The 17337-nt window shown below is 44.9% G+C and overlaps 1 protein-coding gene across 1 annotated transcript in view; it reads right to left on the reverse strand.

Annotated features, from left to right (window-relative positions):
* Positions 1-17337, reverse strand: part of nrd1b (nardilysin b (N-arginine dibasic convertase)) — a 44729-nt gene that overhangs the window by 20952 nt on the left and 6440 nt on the right. Inside the window, exons 3-16 of the mRNA XM_083970586.1 lie at positions 15971-16238; positions 14798-14879; positions 11576-11729; positions 8280-8353; positions 7498-7593; positions 6875-6997; positions 6239-6296; positions 5937-6010; positions 5715-5784; positions 4747-4824; positions 3582-3702; positions 2329-2387; positions 1728-1782; positions 958-1062 (exon numbers count right to left, since the gene is read on the reverse strand). Coding sequence (XP_083826712.1) covers positions 958-1062; positions 1728-1782; positions 2329-2387; positions 3582-3702; positions 4747-4824; positions 5715-5784; positions 5937-6010; positions 6239-6296; positions 6875-6997; positions 7498-7593; positions 8280-8353; positions 11576-11729; positions 14798-14879; positions 15971-16238 — 1417 coding nt within the window. The remainder of the gene's footprint in view (positions 1-957; positions 1063-1727; positions 1783-2328; positions 2388-3581; positions 3703-4746; positions 4825-5714; positions 5785-5936; positions 6011-6238; positions 6297-6874; positions 6998-7497; positions 7594-8279; positions 8354-11575; positions 11730-14797; positions 14880-15970; positions 16239-17337) is intronic.

Genomic DNA, 17337 nt, shown 5'->3' on the forward strand with positions numbered 1-17337 from the left:
ATAGATATATACATTAACACTGTTAGACTGCACCGATCACCTATAGATATATACATTAACACTGTTAGACTGCACCGATCACCTATAGATATATACATTAACCCTGTTAGACTGCACCGATCACCTATAGATATATACATTAACCCTGTTAGACTGCAGCGATCACCTATAGATATATACATTAACACTGTTAGACTGCAGCGATCACCTATAGATATATACATTAACCCTGTTAGACAGCACCGATCACCTATAGATATATACATTAACACTGTTAGACAGCACCGATCACCTATAGATATATACATTAACACTGATCACCTATAGATATATACATTAACCCTGTTAGACAGCACCGATCACCTATAGATATATACATTAACACTGTTAGACTGCACCGATCACCTATAGATATATACATTAACCCTGTTAGACTGCACCGATCACCTATAGATATATACATTAACCCTGTTAGACTGCAGCGATCACCTATAGATATATACATTAACACTGTTAGACTGCAGCGATCACCTATAGATATATACATTAACCCTGTTAGACAGCACCGATCACCTATAGATATATACATTAACACTGTTAGACAGCACCGATCACCTATAGATATATACATTAACACTGATCACCTATAGATATATACATTAACCCTGTTAGACAGCACCGATCACCTATAGATATATACATTAACACTGTTAGACTGCACCGATCACCTATTGATATATACATTAACCCTGTTAGACTGACTCTATATCACCTATAGATAAACTGATCTAGAGTCAGTTTATTGAACTGATCTAGAGGTAAATAACTAATAAACTGATCTAGAGTCAGTTTATTAGTTATCTACCTCTAGATCAGATAGTAGTGTGGTAGTAGTGTGGTTATCTACCTCTGGATCAGTTTAATAAACTGACTCTAGATCAGTTTACTGAACGTTACCTCTGGGTCGAAGTCGAACATGAGCTGGTCTCCGGTCAGGAAGTCTTCTCTGGGAAACAGCTGCATGTTCTCACAGATGTTCTCCACGAACTCGATGGGGTCCGTCTGTCAGAGGAAACAGGACACAGGTAACAGGTTCGATTCCCTCAGAGGAAACGGGTTCGATTCCCTCGGAGGAGGAAACGGGTTCGATTCCCTCAGAGGAGGAAACAGGTTCGATTCCCTCGGAGGAAACGGTTCGATTCCCTCGGAGGAAACGGGTTCGATTCCCTGAGAGGAAACGGGTTCCATTCCCTGAGAGGAAACGGGTTCGATTCCCTCGGAGGGAACGGGTTCGATTCCCTCGGAGGGAACGGGTTCGATTCCCTCGGAGGAAACGGGTTCGATTCCCTCAGAGGAGGAAACGGGTTTGATTCCCTCAGAGGAGGAAACAGGTTCGATTCCCTCAGAGGAAACAGGTTCGATTCCCTCCTGTTGCCTTTAAGCGGCTGAGTTCACACTCACCAATAACACAACTCTTTAAAACAAACATGATGAAGCAGCTTCATCTCATTATTCTCATCTCTGAACGTAATTAAAACGTTATTTCTAATAAACTGAGACGAAGCGTTTTCATGTGTTGTTTGATTTGTGTGTGTGTGTGTGTGTGTGTGTGTGTGTGTGTGTGTGTGTGTGTGTGTGTGTGTGTGTGTGTGTGTGTGTGTGTGTGTGTGTGTGTGTGTGTGTGTGTGTGTGTGTGTGTGTGTGTGTGTGTGTGTGTGTGTGTGTACCTGCTCCTGGTAGTGAAACTCGTTGGCTTCTATCTTCTGAATTTCCTCATAGATCCTGAGAAATAAGAAGATTTTTATATTCAAACAGGAAATAATACAGTATATATACATATATAAATAATATGTCATAACACGACTGTTAATACTGATAAATATGGAAATCAACATTATGGAGCAGGAGAATCACAGACTTGAAGTGACCTTTGTCTTTTTTCTGTTAATCTTTTGAATTGCAGCTGAAACTTTTGCAGCGTCATTAGAAACAGAGGAAAACAAAGTAAAAACAGTAAAAACAGTAAAAACAACTCTACAATAACATTAATATTTAAAGTAAATTAATGTTTAATATCTTTTCTGTGGTTCTGGGATCAAACATCTAAAATAAACGTGTTTCTGTTTTTACACAGTTGTTGTGCTGCAGCGTCGTTACACTTCCTGTTAACGTGCACAATGAAATGAAACTTAAACTCTATTCATTCTATTCACGGTGTGCGTGTGTGTGTGTGTGCGTGTGTGCGTGTGTGTGTGTGTGTGTGTGTGTGTGTGTGTGTGTGTGTGTGTGTGTGTGTGTGTGTGTGTGTGTGTGTGTGTGTGAGCCGACCTCTGCTGAGGTCCCAGAGTCTGGAGCATCTTCAGATACTGCAACACAAAGTCTACGACCTGGAGAGAAACAAGAGACATTAAAACCCATAGACATATAAAGAGTAGACGCCGCATCGAACGCCGGGCATCGAACGCCGGGCATCGAACGCTGGGCCTATTGGCGCTGACGAGCGGTGGGGCCGCCATCTTGGACCGGTCGCCCGCTCCACTCAGTGTATCTGTTTGGTAGGTGCAATTGATAGTTTCACTAGTGTCAGTGCATTTAATCAATAACTTACTGAGCATTATCCCGCCTATTACACGGCGTACGAGTGTAATAATTCATTTGAAACATAATTTTGATCAAAATACTACTTCTATGGATTTATAAATGTTATAATTTAGCACATCTCTGCCTGTCTGGTCTCTTCTCCGCTGTGTTGCTGAGCCTCCTCCCATTTGTTTTCAACAAAGCCTTTTATAATCAATAACTGGATGGATGGATTATCACATATATGTTACAATGTGTGTTACTATTTGTGTAGTCGTATCTGTCATAAACAAGATAATAGGTTTATGGGGCGTGTTTGTGTGGCGGACTACAGGCTCTGATCTGATCAGCAGGTTTGGTTTTCAGCCTCCACTCTCCCTGTAACAGGTTACAAGTCATTTATCAGCGGTGGCATCGGGACTGGCGCCGCCGCCATTAGCAGCTATTAGCACAGCCTCATGCTACAGGGAGACTCCTCACGCTGGGTGACCGGGCACATGGTGCTGTGTCTGGGGGAGAGGAGCAGGAAGAGTCGGGGCCTGTAGCTCCACGGCGCCGCGGTGCAGAGAGACCGGGTCAGGCTGCAGCGGTGGTGCAGAGAGACCCGGTCGGGCTGCAGCGGTGGTGCTGATACAACAGAGTTTATGTTGAACAGGTAATCTTTGGTTTTATTGTGGAAGTTGTGACTGTGAATATGACATTTTACTGCATTCAACGCCGCGTTTGGTTTCTGCAGGCAGCAGCAGGCTTGTTGCTTGCTCCGCTGTGCTGTGAGGGGGGGGGCGTGTCGCGAGGAGGCTCCGAGGGGCGGGCCATACGAGCTCGGAGGGGAGGGGCGGGGGTGTGTGAGAGGTGCTTTTTTTCAAATTTTTCTCATCCTCTTTCAAATCGTAGACCATAGCTTTAAATCAAGTACGATATAAATGTCAAACCACTGATTTAGACGTGTGTGTGTCTATATATAAGTGTGTGTGTCTGTGTGTGTGTGTGTGTGTGTGCACCTGGTAGAAGTTGTGGTACCCCTGGTCCGTCAGTGTGATGGAGATGGAGAAGATGGAGTAGGTCGAGTTCTGGTCGAAACCGGTTTCACTGTTTCCTCCAAACAGAGCCAGAGCCCAGCACCTACACACACACACACACACACACACACACACACACACACACACACACACACACACACACACACACACACACACACACACACACACACACACACACACACACACACACACACACACACACACACACACACACACACACACACACAAATAATCAGTACACTGGACTTTACTCTCTGTCGATTGGACCGTTCTGTGACTCTCTGACTCTGTGACTTTGTGACATGTCAGGCTACAAGATGAGACTGTTGTTCACTCATGACGGACTAATGTGGACACATGTGCAGACACACACGTAATCTGTATGTTCAGCTCTGTATACGACCTACTGCTGGAACATGTTATGTCAAAATGTCATAAGAAAAAGAAAAGATCACGATAAAGATTTTATTCTGTGGGTAACGGGGGCGGGACTAGATCAGCTTTAGCTTCTCCAGGGTTCCTACAGCTTAATCCAAGTTAAATTTAAGACTTTTTAAGACGTTTTTAAAGCCACTTGAAATGAAAATTAAGAACGACTTCACAATAAACACAAATGCAAAAAAGGGAGCTGGTGGCGGTGAGAGATTCAGCGTTGACGGCCGCCACTAAAACTTCTCTATGTCAGAATGTTACCAATTATTTTTAGATTTGAGACTAATTACAACCATAAAATACCACTCACCATGTGTTAACATTTTTAAGACGTTTGAAAAACTGATTTAAGACATTTTAATGCCAATTAAGGCCTTGTTTTTAGATTAATGAATTCAATGCCTTTTAAGACTTTTTAAGGACCTGTAAGAACCCTGACTACCTGCTTTCCCTGTCGGCCATGTTGTGTATTGTTTTACTGAACTAAGATGAAGTGTGATGATGAAGATTTAAATGGACATAAATGAACAAATTGATTGATTGATTGATTGATTGACTCACTTCTTGTAGTTGTAGCTGTGTAGCTGTGTAGTTGTAGTTGTGTAGTTGTGTAGTTGTGTAGTAGTTGTAGCTGTGTAGCTGTGTAGTTGTGTAGTTGTAGTTGTAGTTGTGTAGTTGTGTGTGTGTGACTCACTTCTTGCGCAGCAGAGACAGGATGCTGCCGGTTCCTTCGTGTCCAATCAGCCACGAGATGTAGTGGAGAGGCTTCACTCTGACACACACACACACACACACACAGTGATGATGTCACAGGGCAGGTAGAGTACATCTGACATGTTATTTTGGCGGTGTTTTAAAGGGACATTGTGTATGAATTCCTCCATCTAGTGTTGTGGTTGTATATTTTTCATGCTGCATTCAGGTGAAATCGGGCAGACAGCAGACAGACATAAACAAGCCTCTATGTAAACAAGTAAACAAGTGGTCCGTCAGCACGAGGCAAAACAATACACGAGACAACATGTTGTCATGGTGATGTGGTATTGTTTTACCGTCTTTCTCTGGACTTCTGTAACTAAAATGACATCTGGTTTGTTAGCGACGGCCGTCTGCCCGACTGCAGGTGAATGCAGCATCAGTGTAACAGACTTTCACTGCAAAAACTCAACATCTTACCAAGAACATTTGTCTTATTTCTAGTCAAAACTAATCTCATTCTACTTAAAATAAGACTCATCACATTAAAAGCAGCTTGTTTTTAGACACTTTTTACTTCTTTCAAGCAGATTTTCACTTGAAATAAGTAGAAAAATCTGATAGTGGAGCAAGTTTTTCTTTCTTATTACAAACACAAAAAACTTACTTTCACTGGCAGATTTTTCTACTTATTTCAAGTGAAAATTAGTTTGAAACAAGTGAAAATGATCTAAAAACAAGTTAATTTTTAGGTGATGAGTCTTATTTTAAGTGGAAAGAGATTAGTTTTGACTAGAAATTAGACATTTTGACAAGAAATAAGACAAATATTCTTGGAAAGATGTAGAGTTTTTGCAGTGTTTGAACCAAATAATCGATTTTCCTGAATAGAGAACAGGAGAAGTTACAGAATGTCCCTTTAAAGGTGCAGTGTGTGTAAAATGTGTTAAAGACACGGTGACTCACCGGTAGTGTTTCCCCTGAGGCGGCACGGCCCAGCTGATGGTCAGAGCATGAACCTTCCTCACTGGGACCACTACACACACACACACACACACACACACACACACACACACACACACACACACACACACACACACACACACACAGGTTGAGTCTCTGACTGAACAACAACAACAACAACAGAGGTAAAGGGTTTGGGGTTAGTTTGGGTTGGTGACCTCTGACCTCTGTAGAGGCGGTTGAACGCCGGCGTGTCGAACGGCCGCTGCAGCTCAGAGAAGTCGGCTCGCGGTTCACCACTGGAACAACCAACACAAAGCTGACTTCACTCATCTGTCACATCACCGCTGTGTGTGTGTTTCAGTGTGTGTGTGTGTGTGTGTGTTTCAGTGTGTGTGTGTGTGTGTGTGTGTTTCAGTGTGTGTGTGTGTGTGTGTGTGTGTGTTTCAGTGTGTGTGTGTGTGTGTGTGTGTGTGTGTGTGTGTGTGTGTGTGTGTGTGTGTGTGTGTGTGTGTGTGTGTTCGTACTTGTTGGGGACCTTGGTGAAGATCTCTCTGACCCACTGCTCCAGAGTGTCCAGAGTCTCTACAAGATAAAACCACTCAGCTTCAGGTTGTTGTAGAAGGTCCCGTTAGAATAAATATTACATTATATTATATATCATCTATTATCATTATTATTATTATTATTATATTAGGGGTGTAACAGTACAAAAGTCACGGTTCGGTACGTACCTCGGTTCGTATCATCAATGTTGGTTTACACAGTTAATTTACACTAGAAGCCAGTTGCTATGGTGATGTTTCTGTCTGTGTTCATGTCAAGAAGAAGCAGCGGAATAAGTTGTTACACACAACTTGTCTTTTCCCTTGCAACAGTGATTGACATGTCGGGTTGAACATGCACTAACGACGTGTTTGATGCGTTTCTAGCGACGCAGTGCAGCATCATTGTCGACGGACTTTGACCGGTCGACCAGTTGCGAGCTGCTTTACAGTCTATGGTCGCAAGCCGTCACCGTTACACCCCTAGTATACACCAGTAATGTGTAGTAGTGTGTAGTAGTGTGTAGTAGTGTGTAGCAGTGTGTAGTAGTGTGTAGTAGTGTGCAGTAGTGTGTAGTAGTGTGTAGCGGTGTGTAGCGGTGTGTAGTAGTGTGTAACCTTTGGACTGCACGGCCAGCGTCATGTAGTGAGCAGAGTAGAACCTCCTCCAGAAGTCTCTGAGCCGCTGGTACGTGTTGATCTGCTTCTCTCTGGGCTCGTGCTTTAACGTCTGAGCGTTACCTGGCAACCACCACACAACAACAACAACAAGGTGATAAACATCACAGCTAATACAAACATATTTCATTTAAATTTACTATTTAAAAACATTGATAAAACATCTAAAACAGAAACTAAGGAGCTTCTAACTGGTAAAAGACATTGAGACTTTCTCTCTGAACTAATTACAGAGTTTAATCATGTGTGTGTGTGTGTGTATGTGTGTGTATGTGTGTGTGTGTGTGCGTGCGTGCGTGCGTGTGTGTGTGTGTATGTGTGTGTGTGTGTGTGTGTGTGCGTGTGTGTGTGTGTATGTGTATGTGTGTGTGTGTGTGTGTGTGTGCGTGTGTGTGCGTGTGTGTGTGTGTGTGTATGTGTATGTGTGTGTGTGTGTGTGTGTGTGTGTGTGCGTGTGTGTGTGTGTGTGCGTGCGTGCGTGTGTGTGTGTGTATGTGTGTGTGTGTGTGTGTGTGTGCGTGTGTGTGTGTGTGTGCGTGCGTGTGTGTGTGTGTGTGTGTTACCCCAGCAGAACTTGCTCATGGGATGTCCCGGTTTAGCCAGACTCCCAAACAGCATCTCTTTCCGGTGAGAGTCCGACGGCCGAGCCAGCTGGTACTCTACAGGAGAGCAGACAGGAAGTCAGCACAGCCACGAAGAAGAACTGACAGGAGGTGGACAGGAAGTGGGGGTCAGGGGTCAGGGGTCAGGGGTCAGGGGTCAGCGAGGTGTCAGTGCCTGATCCGTACCCCTTTGCCGCCTAAACCAACGTCTTAAAAAACTAAAAATGTAGCGATATTCATCGGTCAGCCAGACGTCGCCATGCCGGTGGAGAAAGGAGCAGATTAATTTATGGTCTCATTGATTAGTTTGTGTGAATGAGAAGTGAAGCTTCAGGAGCAGAAATCACCACATTTACATCAAGAAATAAATGTTTTATATTAACTGATCGGTCACATTACATTTAATTTAATCAGAATTACAACAGAGGGGAATGAAGCGTCTGAACGGATGGTGTTCCGGGTTCAGACCGTAGAGGAGGGGAATGAAGCGTCTGAACGGATGGTGTTCCTGGTTCGGACCGTAGAGGAGGGGAATGAAGCGTCTGAACGGATGGTGTTCCTGGTTCGGACCGTAAACATAGAGGAGGGGAATGAAGCGTCTGAACGGATGGTGTTCCTGGTTCGGACCGTAGAGGAGGGGAATGAAGCGTCTGAACGGATGGTGTTCCTGGTTCGGACCGGGCTCTGACAGACAGGAAGTGGACAGAGCCACGAAGAAGAAGAAGAGACAGGAAGTGACTCACCACTGTCCACGGCCTCCACCTCTCTGTCGATGGCGTCTTCGATCATCAGAGGACAGATGAAGAACTGCGCCCACCTGAGACACACAGTTCAGTGGATGTTGTTGTCATGGAAACCATTAAAGACCTGAAACGTATTTCCCCAAACTGATCCGTGGTCCTGAGTGTCGGCTGTCTAAAAGTCTGAAAGTCCAAAAGTCTGAAAGTCTAAAAGTCTAAAAGTCAGAAAGTCTGAAAGTCTAAAAGTCTGAAAGTCTAAAAGTCAGAAAGTCTAAAAGTCTAAAAGTCTGAAAGTCTAAAAGTCTAAAAGTCCAAAAGTCTAAAAGTCTAAAAGTCTGAAAGTCTAAAAGTCTAAAAGTCCAAAAGTCTAAAAGTCTAAAAGTCTAAAAGTCTGAAAGTCTGAAAGTCTAAAAGTCTGAAAGTCTAAAAGTCTAAAAGTCTAAAAGTCTGAAAGTCTGAAAGTCTAAAAGTCTGAAAGTCTAAAAGTCTAAAAGTCTAAAAGTCTAAAAGTCTAAAAGTCAGAAAGTCTAAAAGTCTGAAAGTCTAAAAGTCTGAAAGTCTAAAAGTCCAAAAGTCCGAAAGTCTAAAAGTCTAAAAGTCCGAAAGTCTGAAAGTCTAAAAGTCCAAAAGTCTAAAAGTCTAAAAGTCTGAAAGTCTAAAAGTCTGAAAGTCTAAAAGTCTAAAAGTCTGAAAGTCTAAAAGTCTAAAAGTCTGAAAGTCTAAAAGTCTGAAAGTCTAAAAGTCTAAAAGTCTGAAAGTCTAAAAGTCTAAAAGTCTAAAAGTCTGTAGTTGTGTCAGTAGCTCAGTCAGTAGTTGTGTCAGTAGTTGTGTCAGTAGTTGTGTCAGTAGTTGTGTCAGTAGTTCAGTCAGTAGTTGTGTCAGTAGTTGTGTCTGTAGTTGTGTCAGTAGCTGTGTCAGTAGTTCAGTCAGTAGTTGTGTCAGTAGTTGTGTCTGTAGCTCAGTCAGTAGTTGTGTCTGTACCTCTCCAGAGCCTCTCTGAAGTGTTTCCTCTGGACGTCGAACTGAAAGATGGTAGATCAGTCTGTAGTTGTGTCTGTAGTTGTGTGTGTAGCTCAGTCAGTAGTTGTGTCTGTAGTTGTGTCAGTAGTTGTGTCAGTAGTTGTGTCAGTAGTTCAGTCAGTAGTTGTGTCAGTAGTTCAGTCAGTAGTTGTGTCAGTAGTTGTGTCAGTAGTTGTGTCAGTAGTTCAGTCAGTAGTTGTGTCAGTAGTTCAGTCAGTAGTTGTGTCTGTAGTTGTGTCAGTAGTTGTGTCAGTAGTTGTGTCAGTAGTTGTGTCAGTAGTTCAGTCAGTTGTTGTGTCAGTAGATCAGTCAGTAGTTGTGTCTGTAGTTGTGTCAGTAGTTGTGTCAGTAGTTGTGTCAGTAGTTCAGTCAGTAGTTGTGTCAGTAGTTGTGTCAGTAGTTGTGTCAGTAGTTGTGTCAGTAGTTGTGTCAGTAGTTCAGTCAGTAGTTGTGTCAGTAGTTCAGTCAGTAGTTGTGTCAGTAGTTCAGTCAGTAGTTGTGTCAGTAGTTGTGTCAGTAGTTGTGTCTGTAGTTGTGTCAGTAGTTGTGTGTGTAGCTCAGTCAGTAGTTGTGTCAGTAGTTGTGTCAGTAGTTGTGTCAGTAGTTGTGTCAGTAGTTGTGTCAGTAGTTGTGTCAGTAGTTGTGTCAGTAGTTCAGTCAGTAGTTGTGTCAGTAGTTGTGTCAGTAGTTGTGTCTGTAGTTGTGTCAGTAGTCGTGTGTGTAGCTCAGTCAGTAGTTGTGTCAGTAGTTGTGTCTGTAGTTGTGTCTGTAGTTGTGTCAGTAGTTGTGTCAGTAGTTGTGTCAGTAGTTCAGTCAGTAGTTGTGTCTGTAGTTGTGTCAGTAGTTGTGTCAGTAGTTCAGTCAGTAGTTGTGTCAGTAGTTGTGTCAGTAGTTGTGTCAGTAGTTCAGTCAGTAGTTGTGTCAGTAGTTGTGTCAGTAGTTGTGTCAGTAGTTGTGTCAGTAGTTCAGTCAGTAGTTGTGTCAGTAGTTGTGTCAGTAGTTGTGTCAGTAGTTCAGTCAGTAGCTCAGTCTGTAGTTCTGTAAGTAGCTGTGTCAGTAGTTGTGTCAGTAGTTCTGTAAGTAGCTGTGTCAGTAGTTGTGTCAGTAGTTGTGTCAGTAGTTCAGTCTGTAGTTCTGTAAGTAGCTGTGTCAGTAGTTGTGTCAGTAGTTCTGTAAGTAGCTGTGTCAGTAGTTGTGTCAGTAGTTCTGTAAGTAGCTGTGTCAGTAGCTGTGTCAGTAGTTGTGTCAGTAGTTGTGTCAGTAGTTGTGTCAGTAGTTGTGTCAGTAGTTCTGTCAGTAGTTGTGTCAGTAGTTCTGTCAGTAGTTGTGTTAGTAGCTCAGTCTGTAGTTGTGTCAGTAGCTGTGTCTGTAGTTGTGTCTGTACCTCTCCAGAGCCTCTCTGAAGTGTTTCCTCTGGACGTCGAACTGGAAGATGGTAGATCAGTCTGTAGTTGTGTCTGTAGTTGTGTGTGTAGCTCAGTCAGTAGTTGTGTCTGTAGTTGTGTCTGTAGTTGTGTCAGTAGTTGTGTCAGTAGTTGTGTCTGTAGTTGTGTCAGTAGTTGTGTCAGTAGTTCAGTCAGTAGTTGTGTCAGTAGTTGTGTCAGTAGTTGTGTCAGTAGTTGTGTCAGTAGTTCAGTCAGTAGTTGTGTCAGTAGTTGTGTCAGTAGTTGTGTCAGTAGTTGTGTCAGTAGTTCAGTCAGTAGTTGTGTCAGTAGTTGTGTCAGTAGTTGTGTCAGTAGTTGTGTCAGTAGTTGTGTCAGTAGTTCAGTCTGTAGTTGTGTCAGTAGTTGTGTCAGTAGTTGTGTCAGTAGTTGTGTCAGTAGTTGTGTCAGTAGTTGTGTCAGTAGTTCAGTCAGTAGTTGTGTCAGTAGTTGTGTCAGTAGTTGTGTCAGTAGTTGTGTCAGTAGTTGTGTCAGTAGTTGTGTCAGTAGTTGTGTCAGTAGTTGTGTCAGTAGTTGTGTCAGTAGTTCAGTCAGTAGTTGTGTCAGTAGTTGTGTCAGTAGTTGTGTCAGTAGTTGTGTCAGTAGTTGTGTCAGTAGTTCAGTCAGTAGTTGTGTCAGTAGTTGTGTCAGTAGTTGTGTCAGTAGTTGTGTCAGTAGTTCAGTCAGTAGTTGTGTCAGTAGTTGTGTCAGTAGTTGTGTCAGTAGCTCAGTCTGTAGTTCTGTAAGTAGCTGTGTCAGTAGTTGTGTCAGTAGTTCTGTAAGTAGCTGTGTCAGTAGTTGTGTCAGTAGTTGTGTCAGTAGTTGTGTCAGTAGTTGTGTCAGTAGTTGTGTCTGTACCTCTCCAGAGCCTCTCTGAAGTGTTTCCTCTGGACGTCGAACTGGAAGATGGTTCTCTCACAGTCGGTTGAAGCGTTGTCGCTGCCGCCGTGTTTCTTCAGGAACGAGTCGAAGCCGTTTTCCTCCGGGAACTTCTCACTGCCCATGAAGACCACTGACACAGAGCGACAGACAGAGCAACAGAAACGTTAAACTACTGACATGAAGACCACTGACACAGAGCGACAGACACGTTAAACTACTGACACAGAGCAACAGACAGAGCAACAGACACGTTAAACTACTGACATGAAGACCACTGACACAGAGCGACAGACACATCAGAACTACAGACAGAGCAACAGACACGTTGAACTACTGACAACGCGTCTACGCTCCAACACGTCTACACGCGACCGGCAGCTACGTTTGACGGCGATATGTTTTGATACGAGCCTGTAGCTCAGCTAGTTAGCTGCTGTTAGCCACCGCCTCTTCCTGTAGCTCAGCTAGTTAGCTGCTGTTAGCCACCGCCTGTAGCTCAGCTAGTTAGCTGCTGTTAGCCACCGCCTGTAGCTCAGCTAGTTAGCTGCTGTTAGCCACCGCCTGTAGCTCAGCTAGTTAGCTGCTGTTAGCCTCTTCCTGTAGCTCAGCTAGTTAGCTGCTGTTAGCCACCGCCTGTAGCTCAGCTAGTTAGCTGCTGTTAGCCACCGCCTCTTCCTGTAGCTCAGCTAGTTAGCTGCTGTTAGCCACCGCCTCTTCCTGTAGCTCAGTTAGTTAGCTGCTGTTAGCCACCGCCTGTAGCTCAGCTAGTTAGCTGCTGTTAGCCACCGCCTGTAGCTCAGCTAGTTAGCTGCTGTTAGCCACCGCCTGTAGCTCAGCTAGTTAGCTGCTGTTAGCCACCGCCTGTAGCTCAGCTAGTTAGCTGCTGTTAGCCTCTTCCTGTAGCTCAGCTAGTTAGCTGCTGTTAGCCGCCGCCTGTAGCTCAGCTAGTTAGCTGCTGTTAGCCACCGCCTCTTCCTGTAGCTCAGCTAGTTAGCTGCTGTTAGCCACCGCCTCTTCCTGTAGATCAGCTAGTTAGCTGCTGTTAGCCACCGCCTGTAGCTCAGCTAGTTAGCTGCTGTTAGCCACCGCCTGTAGCTCAGCTAGTTAGCTGCTGTTAGCCACCGCCTGTAGCTCAGCTAGTTAGCTGCTGTTAGCCACCGCCTGTAGCTCAGCTAGTTAGCTGCTGTTAGCCACCGCCTGTAGCTCAGCTAGTTAGCTGCTGTTAGCCTCTTCCTGTAGCTCAGCTAGTTAGCTGCTGTTAGCCACCGCCTGTAGCTCAGCTAGTTAGCTGCTGTTAGCCACCGCCTCTTCCTGTAGCTCAGCTAGTTAGCTGCTGTTAGCCACCGCCTCTTCCTGTAGCTCAGTTAGTTAGCTGCTGTTAGCCACCGCCTGTAGCTCAGCTAGTTAGCTGCTGTTAGCCACCGCCTGTAGCTCAGCTAGTTAGCTGCTGTTAGCCACCGCCTGTAGCTCAGCTAGTTAGCTGCTGTTAGCCACCGCCTGTAGCTCAGCTAGTTAGCTGCTGTTAGCCTCTTCCTGTAGCTCAGCTAGTTAGCTGCTGTTAGCCGCCGCCTGTAGCTCAGCTAGTTAGCTGCTGTTAGCCACCGCCTCTTCCTGTAGCTCAGCTAGTTAGCTGCTGTTAGCCACCGCCTCTTCCTGTAGATCAGCTAGTTAGCTGCTGTTAGCCACCGCCTGTAGCTCAGCTAGTTAGCTGCTGTTAGCCACCGCCTGTAGCTCAGCTAGTTAGCTGCTGTTAGCCACCGCCTCTTCCTGTAGATCAGCTAGTTAGCTGCTGTTAGCCACCGCCTGTAGCTCAGCTAGTTAGCTGCTGTTAGCCACCGCCTCTTCCTGTAGCTCAGCTAGTTAGCTGCTGTTAGCCACCGCCTGTAGCTCAGCTAGTTAGCTGCTGTTAGCCACCGCCTGTAGCTCAGCTAGTTAGCTGCTGTTAGCCACCGCCTGTAGCTCAGCCAGTTAGCTGCTGTTAGCCACCGCCTGTAGCTCAGCTAGTTAGCTGCTGTTAGCCACCGCCTGTAGCTCAGCTAGTTAGCTGCTGTTAGCCACCGCCTCTTCCTGTAGATCAGCTAGTTAGCTGCTGTTAGCCACCGCCTGTAGCTCAGCCAGTTAGCTGCTGTTAGCCACCGCCTGTAGCTCAGCTAGTTAGCTGCTGTTAGTCGCCGCCTGTAGCTCAGCTAGTTAGCTGCTGTTAGCCACCGCCTCTTCCTGTAGATCAGCTAGTTAGCTGCTGTTAGCCACCGCCTGTAGCTCAGCTAGTTAGCTGCTGTTAGCCACCGCCTCTTCCTGTAGCTCAGCTAGTTAGCTGCTGTTAGCCACCGCCTGTAGCTCAGCTAGTTAGCTGCTGTTAGCCACCGCCTGTAGCTCAGCTAGTTAGCTGCTGTTAGCCACCGCCTGTAGCTCAGCTAGTTAGCTGCTGTTAGCCTCTTCCTGTAGCTCAGCTAGTTAGCTGCTGTTAGCCGCCGCCTGTAGATCAGCTAGTTAGCTGCTGTTAGCCACCGCCTCTTCCTGTAGCTCAGCTAGTTAGCTGCTGTTAGCCTCTTCCTGTAGCTCAGCTAGTTAGCTGCTGTTAGCCTCTTCCTGTAGCTCAGCTAGTTAGCTGCTGTTAGCCGCCGCCTGTAGCTCAGCTAGTTAGCTGCTGTTAGCCACCGCCTCTTCCTGTAGATCAGCTAGTTAGCTGCTGTTAGCCGCCGCCTGTAGCTCAGCTAGTTAGCAGGGAAGTTACATAGTGCAGTTAGAGCTGACGCGACCCGGCTCAGGCTGCAGCAGCAGCACCATTCATCCTATTAACCATTTTTCTACCATTGCAATGAGTCTGGAAACATTATTTTAAGGCCGAAAAACTCTGCAATGTTACTTTAATACGTAGCGATAACGTGTCTGTATATCGTAGCGCTGGTCTTGTTGCTATGGTAACCCTGCTGCCAGCCCCGGAGGAACCGGTTCTTAGCTCTGGACCAGAAAGGAGTTGGTTCTGGTCTGGAACCAGTTCTGGACTGTGGTCAGGGGAACGTTCAGACGTTTCTACACCTTCGTTTATTTTCTACACCTTCGTTTTCTGCCATTTCTCTCTGCTTCACTCTAACTTTCATTCTGGTTGTTTTTAGTTTTCTGCCGTTTCTCTCTGCTTCATTCTAACTTTCATTCTGGTTGTTTTTAGTTTTTCTGGTAGTTTGTGTGTCCACTCACTGTGCTCCAGGAAGTGTGCGAGGCCAGGGAGGTCGTCGGGGTCGCTGAAGCTGCCCACGCTGATGCAGAGAGCGGCGGCCGCCTGCTCACCAGGAGGAGACAAGAGAACATGTCAGGAAGAGTCTCCGTCATCTCACTGACCCTGCACTTTGAAATAGAACTAGGCACTTTTTATATAAGTATAGTACATAGCATATAAACTCTTATGTGCAATAACCCCCCTACATACATCTACATCTCATGTTTTTTATGTTGTTAATGTTTCTATTCCATCGGTGATATGTGTCAGTCTTGTTGTATGTTTGTTTTTGCACGCAGCTGTCAACATTTCACTGCATTAAAGGTACAGTATGTAAGAATGTGGCCAAAAACGGTTACTGCAGTCAAATTGAAAACACAGCGATCTGGTTTTTCCTCCCAGTCGTAGCAGCAGCTCAGTGGAAGCAGCAGGGTTAGGGTTAAACTGAGGCTGAAACGCCACTGACGCTGCCGTGACTGGGAGAGAGCGCTAGGTGGCGCTACACGTACATTCAAACATAAACATGATTTGCAGTCTGCAAAAACAGATTTTTAATGTGAATACTCTGGCTGTGCTATTGTTGCTGGTGAGTTCATCATGTTAGATGAACATTATTCATCTCTGTCTGAGTCTCTGTGACATATTAGGAGGATTTTACGGCCAGTTGCTTTTGATTTCTTACATACTGTACCTTTAATGTATGTGACAAATAACTCTGAACTGAACTGAACATCAGAAACAAGACAGAGGACATGAGGGAGCTGAGTGACTCCTCATCTCCTCGTCCCAGGGCTCCTACACATTTGAAATCTCAATCATCCAGACTTTTTCCAGACCCTAATTTCAAGACTTCTCGGTAAAAAATTCAAATAATTTGTGACATTTGAGTAAATGGATGCGTATCGTGTAAATAAATCATGCAATTCATCATTTGTTTTCATTATTCTGAATGTGTCTGCCATTATGTCACCAAATAATGTCCAGGAGATCGTAGCTACAGTAGCTGCAACAGCAAAATCATTATAAGACCAAACCCAGAGAAGTATTAAGATAAATACATTTCTATACAATAGTTTCCATTTTCCAGACTTTTACAGACCTGGAAATGTAGAAATCTAATTCCATACTTCCCATACGAACCCTGTCGTCCTCACCTGCTTCTCACAGCTCTTCTTCTTCTTCTTCCCTGCGTTCTCCTCGTCCAGCTCGTCAAAGTCGCTGTCCTGCTCCTCCTCTTCATCGTCCTCCTCGTCCTCCTCCGAGCCCTCTCCAGAGTCTCCTTCCTCCTCTCCCTCCTCTTCCTCTCCTTCCTCCTCCTCCTCCTCCCCCTCCCCCCGCTGCTCGCTGCCTCCTCCCTTCCCGTCGGCGCGGCTGAAGTCAGAGATGAGCAGAGCTCTGAGGCCGTTGCTCAGCTCGATGTATCTGCAGAGGAGACCAGCACCAGTTAATTAAATAATATAGAGTGGTAGAATGAGCATAGACTAGGGCTGGACGATTATGGCAAAAATCATAATCACGATTATTTTGGTCAATATTGAAATCACGATTATTTACACGATTATGGGGGGGGGGGGGGGGGGGGGGGGTGGTAGGCTTGGGCGATAGGACGAATGTATCGCCAATCGACCACCGGCTGAGTCCGTCACGGTTGATTTAATTTTTGGCGATTGTCTGGGCGATTTTTTTTGCATTTTATTTCGCCAAATTAATGGTCTGCCTACACAGAATTCAACTCTAATTTACATGGAGCACAATTCAAAGCGTGTGTAAATTGGATCTGGCAGCTATAGTTATGTAATATGTATGTTGTTCTATGTTATTCACACTGATTTCCGACGAGTCTGAATTATTTTTAGAAGAGCGTTATGTTTTATGATATTCAGTGTGCCCTTATTTTGAAATCCTTGTACCGGGGGTTACTGTTACTGTTACGAAGGATACGGAAATAAAAGTAGCGAAGCTCCGGACAGAGTTGCGTTATGAAAACACATGTGTCTATCACAACAACGGATTTTCCGGGACACATCAAATCCGTTAGATTATCAAGCTGATTATCCATACTAAAGGTAGGCTGCCGGTTCTCACGGCCCAGACTTCTGCCAATAGTTTTTTTTTTTTTTTTTTTTGAGGGTGTGTGTGTGTGCGCCGAGCGGACACGCGTCTATGGGACAGGCTTTTATTTAATTTAGAACAAACCTTATGCTCAGCAAAGATGGAAAATATATAGTCTATTATAATAAAATGGTTCTGTCGTTTGGATCCAGAGCAGCATTCATTTACAAGTTTAATCAGCACCAATTAAACTTCTAAATAAACGTAAACATTTAATAACTCGGGTCAGGTTGGACCACGGGCTTCTTTTTTTTTTTTCTTCCTCACAGGAGAATAAGGTGTGCGTTGCGCTCACCTCGCTTCTCTCTGACGCGTCGGTGCTCTGGTTGTGATTGATCCGCTTTATACATACACACCTGCGCTCCGCACACGTGTCATAACTGCCAAATATATCGTCAATCGCCGATTT

The sequence above is a fragment of the Trachurus trachurus genome (assembly GCF_905171665.1).
Source record: "Trachurus trachurus genome assembly, chromosome: 4".
Taxonomy (NCBI): Eukaryota; Metazoa; Chordata; class Actinopteri; order Carangiformes; family Carangidae; genus Trachurus; species Trachurus trachurus.